General features: G+C 38.9%; 1 protein-coding gene across 5 annotated transcripts in view; it reads right to left on the bottom strand.

Moving 5' to 3' along the window:
- CKAP5 (cytoskeleton associated protein 5) overlaps positions 1 to 23,511 on the bottom strand; it is a 102,673-nt gene that overhangs the window by 37,341 nt on the left and 41,821 nt on the right. For all 5 annotated transcript variants that reach the window (XM_075545772.1, XM_075545776.1, XM_075545775.1 and 2 more), the window contains exons 5-18: positions 20,855 to 21,026; positions 20,121 to 20,253; positions 19,823 to 19,923; positions 17,788 to 17,901; positions 13,517 to 13,621; positions 8,840 to 8,929; positions 8,419 to 8,583; positions 7,803 to 7,931; positions 6,689 to 6,871; positions 3,245 to 3,358; positions 2,860 to 2,970; positions 1,903 to 1,995; positions 1,232 to 1,417; positions 600 to 694 (exon numbers count right to left, since the gene is read on the bottom strand). In XM_075545772.1, the coding sequence (XP_075401887.1) occupies positions 600 to 694; positions 1,232 to 1,417; positions 1,903 to 1,995; positions 2,860 to 2,970; positions 3,245 to 3,358; positions 6,689 to 6,871; positions 7,803 to 7,931; positions 8,419 to 8,583; positions 8,840 to 8,929; positions 13,517 to 13,621; positions 17,788 to 17,901; positions 19,823 to 19,923; positions 20,121 to 20,253; positions 20,855 to 21,026 (1,791 nt within the window). The remainder of the gene's footprint in view (positions 1 to 599; positions 695 to 1,231; positions 1,418 to 1,902; positions 1,996 to 2,859; positions 2,971 to 3,244; positions 3,359 to 6,688; positions 6,872 to 7,802; positions 7,932 to 8,418; positions 8,584 to 8,839; positions 8,930 to 13,516; positions 13,622 to 17,787; positions 17,902 to 19,822; positions 19,924 to 20,120; positions 20,254 to 20,854; positions 21,027 to 23,511) is intronic.

Genomic DNA, 23,511 nt, shown 5'->3' with positions numbered 1-23,511 from the left:
GAACTTTGTAACGTGTTCTGTCTGAACAACTCTATCCTGACATAACAAGTAGTTCTTTGCATTACTTGCTAGTTCTTCAATTGGTAGGATGCTAAGAGGCATGTTGTAAAAAGCAGCACGGCCCAGGAGGGTAAGGAGAAGGTGGGGGTTGAAAAGGGGATCGATCACAATGACCTACATATAACCCCTTCCTAGGGGGATGCACAACAGAAAAGTGGGTGAAGGGAGACAGCAGTCAGTGGGAGGGGGGAGGGGAATTATAAATTATCAAGGATTCATGAGGGAGTGAGGGAAGGAGGGAGGATAGAGGAGGGGGAAATGAGGAGCTGATATTTAGGGTTAAAGTAAAGAAAACGCTTTGAAAATGATGGCAACATGTAAAAACTTGCTTGACACAATGGATGGATATATGGATTGTGATCAGAGCTGTAAGAACCGCCAATAAAATTATTTAAAAAACAACAACAAAAAAGCAGCACAGCACAAAAACAGGCCACGTGCTTTCTCAGAAACGAGATCGTATTAAGGCATATTATAATTACCAACCAAAGGCTGGCAAAATATGTAATTATCTTCCATTTGATTTCTCTGTGACTTACCCAGAAAATCCAAATTCTTTTATTGCATTTGCTAGCCAATTCAGGGTTTCTGATTGATTCTTGGGATTTTTCTGGGAGAAAGCCATCGACATAACCTGGAACAGGGAAAAACATTTAACAATAATTGATGTGTTCTGCTCCCACTTCTTAGGGAAGAATACTTACTGCTCCCTACTGTCACTAAGTTGATTCGGACTCAGCATGACCGTGTACAGGGCAGAAGAGAACTGCTCCTCAGGGTTTCTGAGACTATAAGCCTTTATGGGAGGAGAAAGCATCATCGTTTGCCCAGAATTGGCAGATGGGGCTGAACTGCTGACCTCATGGTTAAGTGCCCTCTGCTTAGTTCCTTCTATAGAAACATAGCAGGGTGATAAGGCAGACGTGGGGTTGAGGGTAGGTTTTTTTAATGTTAAAAACAAGTGCTAATTATATCTTTGGAATTAAATATCTAACAATCACAAGAAAATGAGGTAAGTGCCAACAGCATTAAAAACACTCTGGACTATTTATGTCTTTTCACTAGTGATGCTGTATCAAAACCATTTCACTCAAGGAAAGGACAGGCATTTGACCAGCAAGTCCAACAGGACACTCGGGGGCAGTGGGGAATCGAGCACGGTGTCACTAACCTGCTCGGCCGTCCATGGCAACACGCAGGCTTCAGCTATGGCCGTCATAGCTTCTTTTGCATTGTTTCCACATTTCACATCTCCAATCTTATCGACAAGGCCGTCTAATACAATCTGAGCGGATGTTTTGGAAAAGTTTCCCTTCTGGGCAATCAGAGCAACGATGTGAAGCTTCATTTGCATCACCTGACAAGGATAAGCACCATAAAGTCAAGATCCAGCCAAACACATTGATTTATCCATTTAAAAAGAACTTTTGGGGGGTATTTGATTATACAAACTCTATTGTTTTTTTAAAAAGTAACATCTTTACTGGCATAAAATCCACAAATCATACTATAATTCAATCATTCCTATTTTAAATTTTACACATTTACTTTTCGTTTAGGTTTTCTTTCTTTTGTTGATATTGAGAATATACACAGCCAAACATATACCAGGCCAATAGCTTCCATATAAAAATTTAGTGGCAGTGATTACATTTTTTCGGTCAGGATACTCTGTGTCCTCAATTTCAGAGTTGAAATCACCTGAGTTGACATGGTAGCTGACTGATTTAAAAAGGGTGTGCTAAATATCACCATGGGAAATAATACCCCTCTATAGTCTCACAGGACATAGTAACACACTATTTAAATTTTAACAGACGTGAACCCGCTAATTGGAAGTACCTGGAAATTTGTTTCTTTCCATCCCGGTTTCTTGGCCAGCATCCTGACTAATGCCTGGCATGGCATTTCAGCTCGGTCCATTAGTTCCACAGCCTTAAAGTAAATTGAAGGTGAGTTAATAAGGCTTAAAGTTGAGTTCTAAGAAAACAAAAAACAATAAAATCAAGAAGTGCTAAAAAAAAGTGGTGCATCTGAAGGAGACAGGGAAATGGCATTGAGGAGAGTTAAAGAAGAACCCTTTATAATCTATGATGCTGTGGTTCTTAAGATGCAAGCTTGCTTTGGCTGGTATGACATCAGCACTGAAATTCTTAATTTTTACACATTTGAGGAATTCACAAATTCTTTGTTCCAAGGAAAGTTAACAGTAATGGTTTTTTCATTTGCCTAGGGTGGGAGAAACTGCTTATGCAGATTTTGTCCGATGTAATTTTTCTAAAAATAGTGAAGTAGAGTAGGTTAGAAGCGGTTACACGTTTCAGAGCACACAGTATAAGCCAAAGGAGCTGTTGCTATGCTTCTTTCCAATGCTGGATTTATAAAAGAAGTTTCTCACACTAAGGGATGGCTCTGTTCTACTAAGGAACCAGGATGACAAAAGGTGAAACAAACACATGGGTGAGAGGTAGCTTACATGGAGAGATCTGCTTGTCTCGTTTAGTTTAATACACAAGCACCACAGTTTTGAAATTCAGCTAAGCCTTATTATTCAGAATAAGACCCTGATTTTATTGAATAAGTACTAAGTTATGAAGTAAGAGTACGCAAATATTGAAAGAGGACAAACAGAATCAAGCTGTTTCTATGACTAAGCAAAAAAAAAAACAACCCACTCTCATCTTTAGTTAACACAGCTTCACATATCTGTTGTAAATTATAGTAATTGGAATGAGAACTTTGTCCCATAAAATCTCATCTTCTTTGCAAGAATGAGCTGAGTGAAAGAAGATGAGACACCTTCTGAAACTCTTCCATACAGGCCAGTCGCTCCTTCCAGTTACTGCTGTCTAGAAGCGGGATACAGGTAGAGGGAAGGACAGCTGACGCCTTTTCTTCACACGCTTCTAGCTGTAAGACACAGAAACTGCTTAAGGAAACAGACAAAACACCCCCGCCAAAATAAAAAGTACGTTCACAGGTATGCGACAGACTATGTGCTTTCTAGTATACACTAGGAGTCAGAATGGACTTAGCCACGGGTTTGGTCTGGGGATTTCTATCCAAGGCACAGTTTTAATCACTTCAAAGACAAGAACTTGTTGGCAAATTCAGACAGAACCCTGATCTCCTCGCAGGTTTCCACTTCCCCTGGTTGATAAGCTTGTGACGAAGCAATACTGACCGAAAGCTCAGGCTCCACAATTTCTTTGGTATCCAACCCTTTCTTGTTCTTGGCTCCACTGCTCCCTGCACCCCCTGGTGCAGCTGGCTTCCCCTTCTTAGGTGGCCCACCAGCCTAAAACAGTAAGACAAATGGATTAATTCAGCCACTTAAAGGACTTATTAACACGAGTCAGACTCTCTTGAAAATTTGATATGAAGGCTCACATGGTAAAATGAGGTAAGACTGACAGAATTATACAAGGGGGTATCCCCCCCAAAACCGGAATTGTGCTGGGTGGAGTGGAACTTTTCATAGTACATATTTTTCCCACTAGGCGAGCATTGAGAAACTCACTTAGTGCACCCAGTGGCGTCACTTGGGAAGGTTCTCTCTGGTCACAGTGAATTGTACTGTAAAAACATTTTTGATCAAACCTCGTTCTTTGTGATGATAGATTCAAGAGAACAGGTGTGTGTGCAGTTGTCAAATTTTGTTTCCTGTCGGGAAAAATGCCAGAAACTGTTGTGACGTTGAACACAGCTCACAAGAACAACCCACGTGTGCGAGTGGCTTTCTCGTTCCAAAAGGGTGAAATGTCGATGGATGACAAACCTTGTTCTGGACATCCGTCAACATTCCAAACGGACAAAAATGTCAAGTCACAGTGCATTTGGAGTTCATCCCACCATGTCAGACTGTTCATGCTTTCCATTTAGAGGTTCTGAAGAGACTGCGTTAAGTGTGCGACAATAAAGGCCTGATCTGAGGCAGACGGGGACTGGTTGTGCCCCTACAACAATGCACCTGCTCACGCAGTCATCTCAGTGAGCCAGCTTTTGGCAAAAACAGCATGCCTCTCTTGTCCAACTGAACTTATATGACCTCGCTCCATGTGACTGCAAATGAAAGGACAGCAATTTGGCGACATAGAAGAGGTGAAGATAAAAAGACAATGGAGGGCCGGCAGCCATCCAAACAAATGAATTTGAAAAATGTTTTCAAGACGGAATTGCAGATTTGACAAATGTGTCAAGTATAATGGAGTACTTTGAAGATGGTATGGTGGTTTTGTAAAAAAAAATTAAATAGGGAGGATGGGGGAAGGAGGAAAATGAGCTGATGTCAGACTCGAGTAGAAAATGTTTTGAAAATGATGATGGCCACATATGTACAAATGCTCTTGACACAATGGATATATGTATGGATTGTGATGAGTGGTAAAAGCCCACGATAAAATGATGTAAAAAACACTTTAAATACCTATTTTGGGGGGAAAATCCATTTTGGGAGATACCTCCTCATATAAAATTATCATCTACATAAAAACCTGTTAAAACCTGTTAACATGTTTTTGTTATGTGGAACATGAAGTTCACTTGGTTGCTAACATTCTTGAGTACTGTTGCTCATACTCAGGAGAACGTAATCATTCAGGATTCAATGGGGAAAGGGCAACCAGAAGCTCTGGGTTTGGACCTCTCTCTCCCGAAAATTTGCCTCATGGCAGGGTATGATTCCCTCTGATTTTGCAGTTTACCCTAACTTAGGGTAAATTTAAATTATACATTTACAGATTTGTAACAGGTATCTAAGTGCCTCTAAAGCATTCCTACACTAGCAAAGACAAGTTTCTAAACTGTAATGTTTTTTGAAAGATTTACCCACAGTGGCAATGGGATCGATCATTGAATAATGTAGGGCTATATTATTTTCAGAGAAAGGGTGGACAGAGTTAAATATCTGGTTATGCTCAACACAAGTATCTCACTCAATCATTTTACTGTCGAATCATTTTTCAGGTTTTACAAAGACATAATCATGAAATATAAAAATAATTTACATTTAACATCATCTTTCCTAATATTAACAGGTTTTTTTTATTCTTAAGTCTAATTATAGAACATTATGAAACAATCATGGTAGCAGCAAGCATTTAAATTTCTCACTTCAATGTGAATGTGTCTAATGTCTCACCATTATGCATGTACTAATTTTTTGGTTGGCTATGTTCATTAACATCTGAAGTTCCCCCTACGTGTTTATATGTAGTTTTTCTGTATCTGTATCAAGAAGGTTCAGTGAAATTTATTGTATTGTTCTAATGTCTGAAATTATAGATTTCTTTTGATCTATTATTTTAATATCAACTCATCCTTGTAATCTTGGAATAAGCTTCATTTACTGATCAGACATTTTTATAAAACCACTCGGATTCTATCGGAGAATATTCTATTTAAAAGTATTACTGTAAATTCATTATACTCCAGTTTCAAAAGGCCACAAGAAAATAGAAGTATGTCACAAGCCAACCTTGGTAATATTATGTATTGCAATTGACACTGCTTACATGGTCTGTCTACCAATTGAGTATTTGTCAAGAAATGTCATGAAGGAAATTTTATGGTTTTGTAACTATCAAAAGAGAAAATTTTGTATTATCTGGTTAACTTGCATACTGCTTCTGTCATCACATTTCTGTGTAGAGGAGAGCTCAAGCCACACATCTGAGCCTCTTTTACAATGGGAGCAGAAGACCATTGTCTCATTCTTTTTGAAAAAAGAAATCTGATGAGAAGGACAGCGAGTTTGGGCATAAGGGGGTCAGAATGACAGAGGGACAGGAGAAAAGGCTGCGGACGCCCTAAAGTGGAAACACCAGAGAACAGAATGTGACACAAAGTACAGAAGATCTGCAACTAGAGGATCAAATCCCAGACACACCACTCCTTTCATTCAAATACATGTTGAACTCTTACTACACGCCACAGAGTGTCCTATGCACGGTGGATCCAGTAGCGATAGTTTAGAGTGAGAAATACTGTAATGAGTTCAGCCTTAGTTTCCTTTTTTTTTTCCCGGGAAAACAGGGATCAGAAAACTTCCACCTCCAAGGATGCTATGATGGTTAAATAAGATTACGCAAGTACAGCGCATCACACAGTGATGTCGCTCTCAGCCCTCTCCCCTGAATTCCACGCTGGGGTTCAGGGACAGGAAGGTGTTAAGAAAAGAATGATGCAACTTTTCACATCACAATCTTTTTTACCTTTAAGAGAATCCATGGGACACTACTCACTGGGAAAAGGCCTTATTTTGGGATGTCTACCTTTGCTACCCTAGACAAAGGTGATTAAGACGTGCACTGGCATCGAGATTTACGGGTATGTATAGTTAGGGAAATAAACAGGATGGATGGCGTTCAGGTTAAGGGCCTTGTTGTGCCTCTAATGATATTTTCTGATTTCCTGAAATATACTCCTATACCTTCACAACGTCTTTTTTATCTCTACTGAAACTCTGAATAGCCTTAGATGTTGTTGGGATGCTGTGTGTGCCTTCACAGATGAACTGCAGGCTTTGGAACATGAATTCATTTCTCAGATAGATCACATGTGAATGATTCTCTGAGCCTGAGCTTAGACTCTACCCAACTTCATTTTCAGTTTTAAACCAGCTATTAACCTTAGAAGCAGGCGCCTTTTTTAAGGGCCCTGGCTTGGGTGCTGCAGCATCCTTCGTGTCCTTATCTCCTGCAGCCCCAGTAGCAGCAGTCCTTCCAGGCACAGGCTTGGGTTCCTTCCTATCAGCTGCCGGCCCAGCTTTCTTACCATGGACCAGCTCTACTTTCTCGGAACATTCTTTGATCTGGAAAATGAAATTGAGAGGAACATCATTATGACCAACTTTGAAAAACCATTACACTGTGATTATTATATTTTTACTACATTATTATTTACTATTATTACTAACAAGGTCAATCAGAGGAAAGAAGAGTTTCCTTTTCAACACAGAAACTAACCAGACTTTCTTGGAAGTAGGTATCTTATAGATATCTTATTAATAAGATATTTTATTTCTAAACAAATAATTTTAGTAAATTTATAATGATCCCATTTATGATTACATTCTTATTTCAAAAGTTAATTTTATAGCTACTAGAAACAAATTTATCTCAAAACCACCTCTATTGACCGACCTCTCAGCTTTTCTTTGATACAATTCAAATTTTCTACTAATATTTCTACCAATTTCTACTAATAACATCATTGTAACTTGGGGTGAAATTTAAATCCTCTAAAGTTAGGCTTTCAAATTCCAGGTCTCAACCATAGGTAGAGGACAACAGAAATTTCATGAGTTGTTTTTTCCCCTCATAAAAACAGACAAAACTGTGATAAGAGTTGTATGAGTCCCTAATAAAATGTAAAAAAAGAAAAAAGGGGGAGAAAAAAAGAAAGAAAATGATTAGAGCAAAGAATGTACAGATGTGCTTTACACAATTGATGTACGTATATGTATGGACTGTGATAAGAGTTGTATGAGCCCTAATAAAATGCTTAAAAAAAAACAAAAACAGACAAAACTGAAAGCAAAAAATATGAGACTCCTTTAAGGCTGTTACAATTGTTTGCATGTCTGTGGGATGTCAAATTTATTTCACACTGTGGTTTGTAATAAAGAAAATTGAGAAACCCTGATCCAAAGAATACCAGTACTACCTAGTTTTCAAAAGTCAAAACTAAAATGCAGAGATAGGCCTGTTGTCCAAGTGCCTTTCAATCTATCACTAGCCTACCTTATCAAGCTTGAGCTTGTCCACATCAGCCAAGAATGGGTTCACTGCTTTCTCACCAACCACTTTCAAAGCAGTGCCCAGTGCTTCAAATGCAGCATCTCTTACTTCAAGAGCAGAGTCATTGATGTGCTATCGTCCAGAGGAAAGCAAAATAATTCTAATGTAAGATTGAGGCATTACACAATTTTACTCAAATAGGCAGAAGCTGGTAAAAGAATTTGCTTTTACACAATTCACTGATGTTGTGTAGTTTTCCTTTTGCCAAATAACTGTTAATCTTTCATGAATTCTCTTTGGATTAAGGAAAACTCTCTTAATTCATTCAGCAAATAAACGTTCTCTCTCCCTCCACCTCTCTCTATACCAAAGACGTCCACTCTCAAGTAGAATCCAAACACTCCCCAATTGATGTCTGCTTGACCAGATCCAGATGGACACGGCTAGTTAAAGCACAAAGCTAATTGGGCTTTTCTTCAAGGACAGGAACACAAACCAACAGAGGTCAAGAGACCACACATAATCCTATTCTTAAAGACAAGCCATCATTGTGTATGCTGTTCAGAAAAAAAGCTTGCAGTTTTATCAGTAATGACCCAATTTCGAAGAGAGCCCGTACCTTAAGCAGAGCAGCACAGAAGGGCTTCAGCAGGCTCTTTGGCAAGGTAGAGGCAGTGCAGTGGCGGAAGCTTCTTGCAATGAACAGGGATGTCTGCTGCTTGATGGTTGGATTTTTATTATCCATCACTGCTAAAACATCTTCACTGATGTTCTGTAGTGTGGTCTTTAGAAAGAAAAGGCAGACAGTGAATTCCAAATTACAAAAACAAAAACAAACTCCCTGCCATCCAGTCAACTGAGCCTAACAGTCCCAGTAAAACAGACTAGAGTGGCCTCTGAAGTTGTGGGACTGCAACTATTGATGGGGGAGAAAGCCTCATCTTTCTTCTACTCAATAATGCAGCACTAACAAACAGGACACCAGTAAGATTTACTTTAGATAAGTTTATTTCAGCAAAATACTCAAACTATCCACTCACGGTTAGAAAAATGGCATCAATCGCCTCTTGAAGGGCCTGTACTACTTGAGGCTTCTTCTCTTTGAATTTCTCCAGAATGGTTGGTACAACCTGTAAAAGTGGACAGCTTGAATGTCGTATTACTCAGTAATTAAAACAAACAAAGAGTTGATACATACTACAATGTGGATGAATATGAAGCCAAGTGAAAGCAGTCACAAAAGACCTGCTGGGAGCAGGTATGGCGTTTCTATTGGGGTTGGTAAAAATGTTCTAAAAACGAAACTGTCCTTTAATAAACCTGTTATTAAAAAGCTATAACCCTGGCTCTACCAAATTTTAAAAAAGTGAGCTAATGAGTTGAATGAGCAAATACGGAGAGAAAGGAGTTTCCTACTGGTTCTCGAGGGCTTGGGGAAGGGGAACAGTGGGTGTTCTCTCTGAAGGGTATTGTTTTTTCTATTTAGAGTTCATTTTGAAAATGGACAGTGGTGCCAGTAGCATAGCATGATAAAATTAATATCAATGAATTGCATACGGAAAAATGACTACAATGGCAACCTTTTTGTCATACACATCTTGCCACAGCAAAACAAAAATATTATTTCCCGTCTTGACAAGCATAAAAATCTTAAGGTGGCATAATTAAGGGCTCCCATTCTGCCCCACTGTAGCAATGCTCTGAGCCTTCTTTCTGCCTCTGTACCTCGTATTAGCCACCCAAACTGTCTCCAACAACTCTCCATAGACAGAATGACTTTTGACCAGGTGGGCTTAGACTGGGGGAATAGGTATAGTGCACACTTCTCCCTCACCAGGTGGGATGCTTCCTGTGCCCTCACTAGACCAAAAGCAAAGAACCAGTACCAGAAGTTACAGCAATTCCTGAGCAAACTTATATCAGCATACTCAAGTTTTAGATTTAGCTCAGCATTACTGGAATTCGGTAAAGTTTACAGAGCAGCTCAGTTTTATACTCAACAATTCATATAAATTCTGATTCAATTCATCCACTGCAGTCCCCTCACTGTACACTTCCTCCCGGTGTTTGTTTCTATTCCTCCTTCTTTCTATATATTTAACTAATCATTTTATTGGGGGGCATTTACAAATCTTATAACAATCTATCATTCATTCAATTGTACATATGTTGCCATCAAGATTTCTAAAACGTTTTCTTTCTACTTGAGCCCTTGTTATCAGCTCCTTTTTCCCCCCTTCCACCTCCAGCCCCTCCCACCCTCATGATTCCTTGATCAATTCTACATTGTTATTTTGTTTCTTACATAATTTTTTCCCTTCACTCAGAATTTTGTTATTCTAATCTTGGGAGGGGGGCAGGGGAGGGAACCTATATATCCAGCCTTGGTTATGGGCTCCCTCCACCCCCACATCCCCCTACCTCATGATACCACTACTCCCACTACTGTTCCTGAGGATGGCAAGTGTCAAGAGCTCTTATCTGTATCAATATATGTACTCTGTCTAGCCGAATTTGTGAGGTAGAACTGGGCCATGGTAGTGTGGAGGGGGAGGAAGCATTCAGGAAGTAAGAGGAATGATGTGTTTCGTTGGTACTATACTGCACCTTGGCAGGCTTGCCCCTTTTATAGGGGTTGTCCAATTGTCTACAGATGGGTTTTGGGTCTCCACTCCAAGCCTCCTTGTTCGCATCGATATAATTGTTTTGGATATTTCAATACCTGATACTTGATCCCTTCGACACCTCATGATCACATAGGCTGGTGTGCTTCTTTCATGTGGGCTTAGTGGCTTCCCTGCTAGATGGCCGCTTGCTTAACTTCAAGCCTTTAAACCCCAGATGCTACATCTTTTGATAGCCAGGCACTATCAGCTTTCTTCACCACATTTGCTTATGCACCCGCTTTGTCTTCAGCGATCGTGTCAGGGAGGTATAAACCTCTTTCTTATACACATATGAGTGTCTCCATGAATGTTTCTCTAGTCTACCCAGGGTGGACGACACCTTCAGGACCAGGGGCGATACTGGAAAGTAGAGGGTGAGTGGGTTGGAAAGGGGGAACCGATTACAAGGATCCACATGTGACCTCCTCCCTGGGGGACGGACGGCAGAGAAGGGGGGGAAGGGAGACTCCGGATAGGGCAAGATATGACAAAATAACCAACTATAAATTATCAAGGGCACATGAGGGAGGGGGGGAGCGGGGAGGGAGGGCAAACAAAAAAGAGGACCTGATGCAAAGGGCTTAAGTGGAGAGTAAATGCTTTGAAAATGATTAGGGCAAAGAATGTACGGATGTGCTTTATACAATTGATGTATGTATATGTATGGATTGTGATAAGAGTTGAATGAGCCCCTAATAAAATGTAAAAAAAAAAAGATACAACCCTGAGTTATACCCTTCCTTAAACTACACAGTATCTACCTCCTGTTGTGGATGAATAACTTGCCTCTGGTCTATGAACAATAGGAGTCATAAACACTAGAAGTCATAAACTTGAAGATCAAACTATTTTAATGGTGATAAAGCTCAGGTTCACTTTTATAAAAATATAAAAATAATTCCAAGAAGATAGTTCATAAATAGTCAAAGAAAATAAAATTGAACCATTAACAAGCTAAATATTAGTTTTTAAAGGTACACATCTTTAAATTATCAAACACTGCAGACATTCTTTAGAGATATAAGAATATGCTACCAAGCCACAGTCAGACTCACACCAGAGAGCTGGCTAGAATTAATTTTAGAAATTGTGTTTAAAAAAAAAAAGAAATTGTGTCTAGTTTAAATGCTATTCTTAATAAAGATGTATAAAATAACACAAAACCAATAAAAAGTTGTTTAATAAGCTAATTAAAAACCTCATGGCCAGTGAGTCACCATGCCAACTCCTAGGGCCCCTACTGGACAGGGCAGAACTGTCCCTGTGAACTTCTTAGGCTGTAGAAAGTCCCGTCTTTCTCCAGCAGAGTGGTCAGTAGTTTCTAACTGCAGACCTTGTGGTTACCAACTGAATGTGTAAGCACTATGCCACCAGAGCTATTGGCTCCCTTGTATTCTCTCTCTTACATATACACACACATTATATAATAAACATTATTACTCATTAGGAAAATATTGGTTATAATCTTTGCTCTAACTTATTTGCTTAAGGGTTGTATAGATCCTTGCTTTTATTCCCCTGGTAATAAACCAGCTATGATTTGGTAGCATCTTTTTAAAAAAATCATTTTATTGGGGGTTCGAACAATTCTTATCACAATCCATACATACATCCATTGTGTCAAGAATATATGTACATTTGTTGCCATCATCATTCTCAAAACATTTGCCTTCCACTTAAGCCCTTAATATCTGCTGCTCATTTTCCCCCTCCCTCCCCACCCCCCCACCTCATGAACCCTTCATCATTCATAAATTATTAAGTCATATATTACACTGTTCGACGTCTCCCCCACCTTCTCCTCTGCTGTCCATCCCCCAGGGAGGAGGCTATACGTAGATTCTTGTAATCAGTTCCCCCTTTCTACCCCACATTCTCTCCACCCTCCAGGCATTACCACTCTCACCACTGGTCCTGAAGGAGTCATCTGTCCTGGATTCCCTGTGTTTCCAGTTGCTATCTGTACCTATGTACATCCTCTGGTCTACCCAGATTGTAAGGTAGAATTGGGATCATGATAGTGGGGGGGGGGGAGCATTTAAGAACTAGAGGAAAGTTATGTTTCATCATTGCTACCCTGCACCCTAACTGGCTCATCTTCTCTCCACAACCCTTCAGTAAGGGGTATCTGGTTGGTTACCAATGGGCTTTGAGTCTCCACTCTGCACTCACCCACACTTTCAATGATATGCTTTTTTGTTCCTTGATGCCTGACACCTGATCCCTTCGACAGCACATGGTCACACAGGCTGGTGTGCTTCTTCCATGTGGGCTTTGTTGCTTCTGAACTAGATGGCCGCTTGTTTATCTTTGAGCCTTTATTTTAAGTTCTCTGAAGTTATTTTTAATGCTATGAGTAAGCAAGCTCCAAATACATAACTCAAATAAAATGACACGTGACTAGGGGCTATTAGGAGACTCTTAAGTCAACGTTCTCCCACCCTGTTCAGTAAGGTTGATTTCAAGATGCTGGACTATCTTAGCTAACTAGGTCCAGACTTAGGATGTCAAAGAAAATGTTCTCAATTTGTTTCAAACAAGTGCTATCTTAATGTATTCAACAAGTATCTCCAGTCAGATATTCTTAGAATACACTAAATTATCACCAGTATAAAAAACTGCATACAATGTCAAGTACCTAAGTTATTTTTCTTTTAAACAGAAAAAACTCCTAATGTACATTTTGTATATTTACCTCCTCACTTCTGATTTATGCTGCCCTTCTTACCATTTTCACTGCTTGGGTTACTGTAAGTTTTCATTTCATTTGTAATACTATATATACAATGTTGTAAGCACAAAGTTGGATAGAGAAATGAATATAAGCAAATAAATGAATTCAACTAAGTACTCTAGGCCATTAGCTTTTTCCAAAAAGCTAATGAATTTAGTTACACTTGACATCTTTATTGAGTTCTGCTGACTATTAAGGACATTTAGTGAGAAAAATATTTGCCCAATCTATAAAAGCTCTATGCTGAAGAGCTGTTGTAAAGCATAAAGCAAACGAGCCTGCCATCTGTTGATTTGTATCTACGAAGTATTACTTACATGTCCTGCATATTGTCCAAATTTCTTCCTTAGCCCAACAGCCAGGCCAGTAAGACATTTTGCTGCCAAAGCCACCAACATAACATTGGTGTCCTTTCCAACAACCTATTAAGGAGGGGGTAGAAGAAAAAAGGGGAGGCTGAAAGTTCATTCTCAAAAGGATACTGAAAACAAGTATGCTAATGGTACATATTCTTTTCCTAGTAAAGATTTTCATTTGATCATTACAAAGATGAGGGCTTCTGTTCTTTATGCTTAGCCTATCTTACAGCTCTACCAATGAAATTACACATGAAACCATACTTCAAATTGCTCACTTACTGTGTGAATTGTAAAATTAACACCTATCGACCAAGGCCCATACCAATTGGCAAAGTGGTATTTCTGGGTTGTCAACATTGCAGGAGGTGATTCTAAGCATGGCAGAGATGTTGGAGACTTGCTTTCTAAGCAACCTGGATTTTGGCTTTGCTTTGGCACTGCCAAAACGGCTGTTTCTAAAGGACACCACAGAGAGGCAAACCCAGGCCTCGTGTGACTTTCAAGCGTTTGTTCTCTATACTAAAGCTTGCTTTCCCTCTACACTCATGGTATATAGTAGGCTTATTTTCTTTACAAGATGCCTACCAATTTTTTTTGTTAAATTTTCAATTACTCTTTAAGTCAGTAGAGAAAAAATTTCTCCATCCATTTCTGTTTTACTCACGGATGTATGTATTAATATTTTGATTTTATTTTCATTAACAAAAACCTCTCAGGTATGACTGAAATGCTAAAATTTTTTTGGCATCTTAAAAAACACATACCAAGCATGATTACAACAAATTAAAATTCTAATTTGATGACTATGGAATGGGATTTTGGTAAGAGTATGTCTTTTTCTCTTGCAAATCATTGTGTTGGGGGTTCTGAGATCTCTTAAAAGGGCATGAGTAGTTTGATGTAGTTCAAAAGGCGATTTTCCTTATGACTCCAATATAAAAAAAATTCATCTATTCCTAGGTGATCACACTCCCTTGCCAGTGAGAACTGGACCTTATGTAAAGCAATGAAGAAGAAGCTACAAGCCTGTTCTACATCGAGAGGGAAGAGTTGAATGGACTTGTAGCAAGTGAGTAATGAACCAGGCACCTCAGTATACCATCTGCTTAGCACCACTCATTGTCTCATATTACAGCTTAACTAAACAAGTGGTTTTAAATTGGAAAATAGGAGTAAGAAAAGGAGAGAAGTGTTCGATTTCAGAAATACAGTGTCTGTGGGGACCTCCACTTCAGAAATAAGAAACATTGAGCGACTTCTGTTCTAGGGTAGGGAAAGCAAGCTTTAGTTCATAAAAATCTCAATTTAATCTAACAATGGGAAATTATCTATAATTTAAAGTGCCTTCACGCTCGTTAATCTAAGGGAGCATTGTTAAAATGCAAAGTGATTATTAGCCTTTATCTTTAATTAGTATGTAAGTCACTAACTCATAGTAATCAAAACAAAATCAAACTTTTTTTTTTGCAGAAGGAAAAGGTGGGGGGGAATCAATGAAACCTATCATGAATTCTTGTGCTTGGGAAACCATGATGAAAACAAACAAATAATTAAAGAGAAAGCAGAAAGATATCTTCACATAGGAAATCTGGAGGTTGTATAATAAAATGCCTCAAAATAAAAAATCTAAATCTAAAAATTAAAATATACACATATCAACCAATACCCACAACCAATTCGCAAAGTTGGAGAAGACATTTTGGGGGCTGGGAAGGTGATGGTAATGGCACTTTTAAAGAAAAATACGATAATCTATGAGAACATGACAGTCCATAAAATATGCTAAGTAAAAACTAGAAAGAAGTCATTTAAGAAATCATGTTAGAAAAATCATAACTAATTTCAAAATAGCAGAGTTTTACTACTTGTAAATTAAGGGAGGAAAAAAATTGGGAGACTTAAAGGAATACTTAATGCAGACAATGGGGAGAAAAGATTGATGGAGGAAAGGGGATCACTCAATATCATTATTCTTTAATCATTCTTCCATGTCAGCATTTCTTCATCTTGGGGACACAATTCTCTTAAGTCAGTATATGAATATGAAGTTTGTTTGTGGATGAGTGAAAAACCAACTATAAAAAATAAGATGCCATGCCTCACATGATCTTAAATAACCAAGGCTGACTTTTCGATGTTCTAAATATCATAGTCAAAAAGGAATTTCATTTTCTTCTAGCCTTGGATTGTCCCACCTGCCATGTACAGAGGCAGACAAGTCCCTCCTGCTGCCCCAGATGGCACAGCCACGTGACGTTCTCCTGTGTGTGTGCAGTAAGGCATTTGTTTTCACAGTCCCACTGGAAATCACAGGTCAGTGTTTCTTAGGCTACCTACTACACTAAGAAAATGCTGGTAGAAAACAGCAATTAATTATCATGGTGTGGGAGTGGAGCGTGGGGGGTGCTTTTACACACCAAGCCAACCAAACCCACTGCTGCCTAGTTGATTGATTCCACTTCACAGTAAGCCAAGAGGACAGAGCTGAATTGTCCCATAGGGTTTCTGGTTTCCAAGGCTGTAAATCTGTACAGAAGCAGACTGCCACACCTTTTTCCTTCAGAGCAGGTTGTGGGTTCAAACTGTTGCCCGTGTGATTAGCAGTTAAGCAGTTTAACCACGGGGCCACAAGGGCTCCACCTTATGCACACACATTAAAAATTCAGTGAAAGAGCAGTAGGACTTCTGTTAAAAAAATTACATGCTAGAAGAACTAACAGAATTGGAAGCTCTCTTTACAGACTGCTAGAATCTCACTTCCCCTCTCAGAAAACACTTCACTCTCTCCCGTTTTTTTTCCCACCAGTGCCCAGCTCAACAAAACTTTTTTTTTTTCTAGGGCAGTTCACTTTCAATTGCTCTTGCCTGAGTAGGTGGGCTTCAAGATGGAAGCCTGGTGACTCATCAAAGGTTGTAACACAACAGGTCTACACTGAAGGCACACTATGTGAATTACTTTCATATGCACACAATCACAAACCAACTCCATCACAACTACCCTAACCCTCTGAGTCGTGAGGTAGTTATAAACAAGACCCTTTTCACCTTGGTAGATGTAGTCAAGATGTTTTCAGATTTGACCTCAAACTCTATAACCCACAGCATTTCACTAATACTCTCAAGATACTATAAACTTATTAAATACAGATATACTCACCAGTAGCACTCAACCTGGTTAGACCAAAACACCCAATCAGTTTTTTCTTAAAATGTTTTATTATTTAGTACTTGGCTATTTTATTACCACTGCCTCTGCACAACCATTGTGGTTCCATCTGCTGGTCAATAAAAATACTCTTCATGTTTGATATTTATTTATTCCATTAAATCAACTCATTTTAAACAGCTTTCCTACAGAACTGTAAACCTGGCCTATCTAATTGAATCAGCAAGATCCCATTACCTTGAAGCTTACAGACACTGTCAAGTTACAGTATTCTTTATGCTTAAATGATCACACAGAAAAACTGAAGACCAGCTTGGAGCAGTAGTTCAGATAATCCTTTAGAATTATAGGACTATATGGAACGGGGTGCAGTTCCTGTCTGTACTGTAATCTTTATATTATTATTATTATTTCATCTGTACTACTTTATTTCGATTTGGTATTTTATTGTTTCTGTTGGGTTTCCCAGTTTGTGAAACATAGGAGTGGATGCACAGAGATAATAAGTGATGCCAAACCCCCAGATTCCTTAGCCCTCAAATCTAAACAGTGGTCTGAGCGGCTTCAAGAAAAAAGGAGGAAAAGGAAACGGAAATGGACTTGGAGTCGTGTGGCAAACCAGGTCACTTCAAACAATCACAAAAAACAAAACAGAAACAAAAACAACTGATGCCAGCGTTTACAGGGGATGTAGGGGTGGGCACTGGAAGCTAGGGAGGGTGACGGGATTTGGGGTGTCAACAATGAAGGCTGGAGGGGAAACGTAGCACTAGAACTGACTGTGATTACACACTCATCTTCAAGGCCATATAACCACGAGTTGAAAAAGGTTAAAAATGAACTGTAGTAATGATTGTATATTTCTTCTTGATAGGATTGAATGATCGAACTATTGAATGGCAGGATATGTGGATTAGGTGTCAACAAAAATGTGGCTAGCTTTAAAAGCATTAACAATGCTTCTGAAATAGATTACAATTTGCGCTAAAAAGATGAGTGATGAAGAAAAATCCAGACGTGGTCTGTGATTGGTGTCACCCACGTTCCAACTGCTCACACTCACCTTCTTCAGTGCTTTTACTAAATCCGCATAATCGCCTGCTTCCAGTTTGGGGTTTTTTACTAGTATTTCTACAGCCTCCAAAGCTTCTTTTCTCTCTTGCCACTTTTTTGCTTCCTGAAAGATATAATAAGAGTCACTTATAGAACAGAAAATATGACTGAATAAAATCTATTTCTTATTCTCTACTAATTCAAAGATACATAATTTGTTTCCAGAAACTTTTTCTAAAGCTAGTTTAAAAACAAAAGTTTTAAATTGTGCATCCAATCAGAATGTTCTGTATACAATTTATTTTCACGTGTGGAATATATTTTGTAGGATTTCATATTTAAGCTATTTTATAAATTTTCATGTTCCTAACTTGTACATTAAACAAACAGGATGAGGTACCCTAGGTTTTATTCCTTTCCATGTTGTGGTCACTTCTAGTACGACTCAGCCCCATGGAGAACGGAGTAGAACTGCCCCTGGGAGTTTCTGAGGCAGTGAGCTGTTACAGGAGTAGAAAGCCCCAACTTTCTCCCACAGGCGATGGTGGTTTCAAATTAAGGAACTTAAAGATCGTGGCTCCAGAGTAACAACCACTGTACCACCAGGACGGGCTCCTAAATTCTAGTATGGAGGTGAACAGAAAACCTTGGTATGAAACATTTTAACTTATCTTACAGAGGCACAATATAGGGGTGAAATTTCATCACTGACAACATAAAAAAGGTCCAGAAAAAATCACATAACCAACAACCAAAACAGTTCTAATCTTGGAGATTATTATTTTCCAAATTTCTAGAAATCCTTTCACTTTATGGCTCTAAAGCAGAAAATGCTGTCCTAGGCAGAGATCAGATGATCATTTGACAATCTGAACACCCATGACGGAAACACCTGAGGGCATAAAGAGGATGACAAACACACTGTTTTGGAGAAGCTAATAGTTCAATTCCATTTATCAAATGTTTATTAATCAGAAGTTAGTCCGATACCAGGGAGGTGGCTAATAAATAACTAGGCAGGTTGTGACCACTGTAAAAGGAGAAATACAAGCTGCTTTGGTCAGAGAGAGAAAGCAGTTACCCTGGTTAGGAAGTCAGGTAAGATCTCCCTTGAAAAAGTGATACTCTGGGTGAGATCTACAGGATAAAGAGGTATCACCAGGTGAATGGGGAAAGCAGAAAGAGAAGCGCAGGGTGTTAAGATGCAGAGCTTTAAGGAAGTAGAGCATCTTAGTTATTGGGAGAAGTCTGAGGCAGCTGGAGCACAGCGAATGGCAGTAACTAAAGATGAGGCTGGAAGGCAGGGAGGGCTGAACACGGGTGGCCTTAAAGGCTACAAGTTAATTTTCAGACATCATATTAAGCCCATGAAAGCTTTTGAATAGTTTTAATCAGGTAATAAGATGGGAAGACATATTTTTTTTCCAGAAAGATACTTCTAATTATATTGTGAAATATGGTTGCCAGGAGACAAGAGTAGAGATAGGGAATCTCAGATTACTGCCGTACTATGGACAAGTGATGATGGTGATGATGGGAAAAGTTGGGATAAGAGTGTCTTTCTCAACTGAAGGATAATTTTGCCTCCCAGGGAATATCTGGCAATGTCTTAAAACATTTCTTATTCTCATGATTTTGGGAAAGAGGGTAGGAAGCACAGACAGAATTACTGATATCTACTGGGCAGAGGCCAGAGACACTGCTAAACATCCTACAATGCACCAGGCAGCACCCTGAAAGCAAGTAATTTTACATTTTGACAAAAGCAAAATGCCAACAGTGCCAAGGTCAAAAAACCTCAAGTGTCAAGTAGTGGCAATGGAGATGGAAGGCCGGGAATGACCTTCAGAGCTATCTACAGGTAAAATCAGAAAAACAATGAGGAAGAAGGAGAATAATGATGCTCTATTTTTGGGTAAGACATGTTAAAAGAGAACCTACAAAGTACTATGGGAATAGAGAAGAAGAACACACACACTACCTCTGTCAGAAAAGCTTCACTCAACTCATTCTTTAAAATGAAACCAAGTGCAGCCATTACTTACAATTTTGTCATAAAAGTCTTTGGGTAGTTTGGAAAGGATTTCTACTGCTTCCAAGAGCTCATAAGCATCTATCTGCGGCACTTCGTCACCATCATCACCACCTTCCAAAAAAAAACCAAACAATCCTTCAAACAGATGGAATGGCTTTACGAACCAAATATCTCACACACTAATGAAATTAGGCTTATGAATTCTATATTCAACTTAAATTTTATTCACTGTCAGTCCTACATAGGCTTTTATGTCAGTGTTCATTTTGGCTAAATTTTATAGAAACCAATATTTGAACTCGACTGACCTCCCTCAGCATCTCCACCAGCAGACTGCTGCTGTTCCAGTTTAGCTTCTAGTTCTTGCTGGGAACGCAGAAATCGAGTGGGTCTAGGAGCACCTGTTGGCAACTTGACCCATTCTTCTTCTAGTTCTTTCAACTAAAAAAGTCATAAACCATTTTTGAAACATGTCTATATCACTGTCATTAGGAAATACACTTGACATTATAATTAAAGCTAGTGAACTCAATGTCTTTTAAAAAACTCAATGTCTTACATATGTGAACAGTTCAACTGAAACTACATACTTTGTAAAAAAAAATTCAAACCAACATACATTTAGTACACTGAAGAAAGACATATCTAAAGCACTGAGAGAGAGCAAAACCTATCTTTCAGTAAGCCTCCGTAGTTCATGATTCAGAGATAGCTGCATTAGACAAGAGCCTCCACAACCAACTACAGTAATACAAAAGACAGAGTTCATTTTGGCCAACAGACATGAGGCCACCCAATAGCATCACAACGAGCTAACAAGCTCGTTTATACTGCTGCACATGTAGCCCCAGCATCCCGAAATCACTGAATGAACAGTAGGTAACTTCACAGCTGAAAGTAACATCAGACAAAGTTAGCTATGCTTAGAAAATAACCTGCTTCTAAAGTTAAAAATGAAAAATTATTATTTATAAAGGTAGAATATCAACAACTTATCTTTATACCAACCTTATGCAAAGACAAACACAACTTGGTGGCTCACCTGGACAGAATTTATATTTTGTAATGGGGGTCTCAGAGCATCCCTAATCCACCGGTAAATCTCCACAGAGATCAGTTTGGCTTCATCTCGTACTGCCTTCTCTCGAGACTCAAAGAGTTTTGGCAACACTTTGATAATTGGCTTAAGCAAGATGATTTTTGAACCAAATTCACTAGAAGAGTTAGAGAGAAAATCATCAAACACATCTGTTTGGATACACGTTAGCTTTTATTCAGTCAAACATATTTCCATAATTCTATAAACAAGGTTTGTTTTCTTTTCAAAGGGAAGCCAAAAAGAATAAACTTGAAACCATGTCTATATTTCAATTCTATTATTCCAAGAATATTGTTGTCTAGGACCCAAAATAATAATACCATTGAAAATTCAATCTTCAAGATATGCAGGCTAGGAATAATTCAAATCTGTAACACTCCAGCACTTGTATAATATTTTAAATCTTACTTAAAATAACATAAACTTAAAAACATATGCAAATCATTTTGTAAGTACTTAGAAGTTAAGTGAAATCAACCTTTAAGAAATTCCTAATGTTCTTTAACTAAGAAGATTCTCTCAACTAGACAGATGCAGGCGGATTTTTTCATCCCAGACTTTGCAACTACCATACTGAATTCCCCAGGCAACTGAGCTCTCTTTGCTTCAGTTTTCCATGGGGAAAAGAGTGGCAGGCTGACTTCTTTTAAAGAAAGAGTACACAGTTAACCTTACATATCTGCTGCATATTAGATTTTCAAGTCTCCAATGGTTCAATTTCAGCTCTCTGATGGCATTGCTATCATTTCTGAGCAACTAATTCTAGAGGAAGAGAAATTTAGTTAGGAAAGAATACTAACATCTATATGAATAGCAGGCCCCAGTAGATTTTTATCTGATGTAAGCATGCAGTAAAATTTTTCTCTAACAGCTGTTGATACACGCTAACAGATTAAAAATCAGATTAAAAATTATTTTCTTTAGAAAATGATTTTTTTTAATTTACAGAGAGGAAGAACCTTCGGCAAGATGATCGACATGGTGGCCACAACAATGGACTCAAACAAGAACAAGTGTGAGGACGGCCCAGGGTCAGGTGGTGTTTCGTTCTGTTGTACGTGGGGTCACTATAATTGGAACTGACTTGATGGTACCTAGCAACCACTATCCCCATTTAGAAGGAGCCCGGTGGTGTAGTGGTTAAAACACCTAGCTGCGATGCAAAGGGTCCAAACCCACCAGCCAGTCCTCAGGAGAAAGTAGTGGCACTGTCAAGCATGAGGGCCTTGGAAACCCTTTGTGGTAGTTTTGTCGTGTCCTCTAAAGTCACTATGACTTAGGATGGACTTAACAGGTGTAATTTGGGTCTTATTGTCTTTTATATAACTATAGTTTCACTGACTTCTTTGTTTCTTTATCCTGACCTAGATTTAAAAGATTGGGGGGGAGGGGAGAGGAAATTATATGGAACCAGTCCAAATGTAAAATAACAAAACAAGCTTAACAAAATTATGTCTAACTTTGACCTTAAACATTGTAGTTAGGTGGTGGTGGTGCGATGGTTACAATTCGCAGCAATGCACTGCACAACAGAAAAAAATATCACCTGGTTCTGCACCCTTATTCTCACCAACATTGATATGTTTGGGCCCATGGCTGGCACCGCTGTGTCAAGTCCATCTCATTGTGGGTCTTCCTTTTTTATTGATTCTCTACTTTACTAAGCATGGTGTCCTTCTCCAGGGTCAGGTCCCTCTTTATAATATCTGTGAACTATATGAGATGAAGGCTTGCCATCCTTGCTTGTAAGCAACATTCTGACTGTAATTTTCTCTTAGACAGAATTGTTCATTCTTCTGACAGCCCACGGTACATGTACCATATACACTCATGTGTAAGCCGAGTTTTTCAGCACACATTTAATGCAGTTTTTGTGGGTTAATTAGATGCCTCAGCTGATATTCAGGTCGGCTTATACTCGATTATATACAGTAATATTCTTCACCAACACTAATTGAAGGCATCAATTCTTCTTTGGACTTCCCTATTTATCGCCAGCTTTCACACTTACATGAAGTGAATGAAAAAAACCTATGGCTTGGGTCAGGTGCACCTTAGTCTTCAGAGAGATATGTTTGCTTTGGAACGCTTTAGAGAGATGTGTGGCAAGTTTGCCCTATACAGTACGTTGTTTGAGTTTCTAAATGCTGCTCTCCTACTGGCTGATTCCATGGATCCAAGTAAAATAGTATGTTTGACAACTTCAACCTTTTCTCCATTTATCATGCTGTTTATTGGTTCGGGGGCGAGGATTTTCGTTTTTTTGATATTGAGGTGTAATCTATACTGAAGACCGTAGTCTGTGATGATCATCAAGTCCTCTTTACTTTCAGCAAGCAAGGTGATGTCATCTGGATATCACAGGTTGTTAATGTGCCTTCTTCTAATCCGGTTGCCACCTTCTTCTTCAGATACTTCAGGTTCTTGAATTACTTGCTCAGCATACAGGCTGAGTTAAGTGTGGTGAAAAGTTACAACCCTGACACACATCTTTGCTGATTTCAAACCATACAACATTCCTTTGCTTTGTTCGCATGACTGCCTCTTGGTCTATACACATGCTCTACATGAACATAATAAATTGTTGTGGAATTTCCATT

Source organism: Tenrec ecaudatus, chromosome 4 (genome assembly GCF_050624435.1).
Source record: "Tenrec ecaudatus isolate mTenEca1 chromosome 4, mTenEca1.hap1, whole genome shotgun sequence".
Lineage (NCBI taxonomy): Eukaryota > Metazoa > Chordata > Mammalia > Afrosoricida > Tenrecidae > Tenrec > Tenrec ecaudatus.
This window is presented reverse-complemented; position numbering and strand designations above follow the sequence as displayed.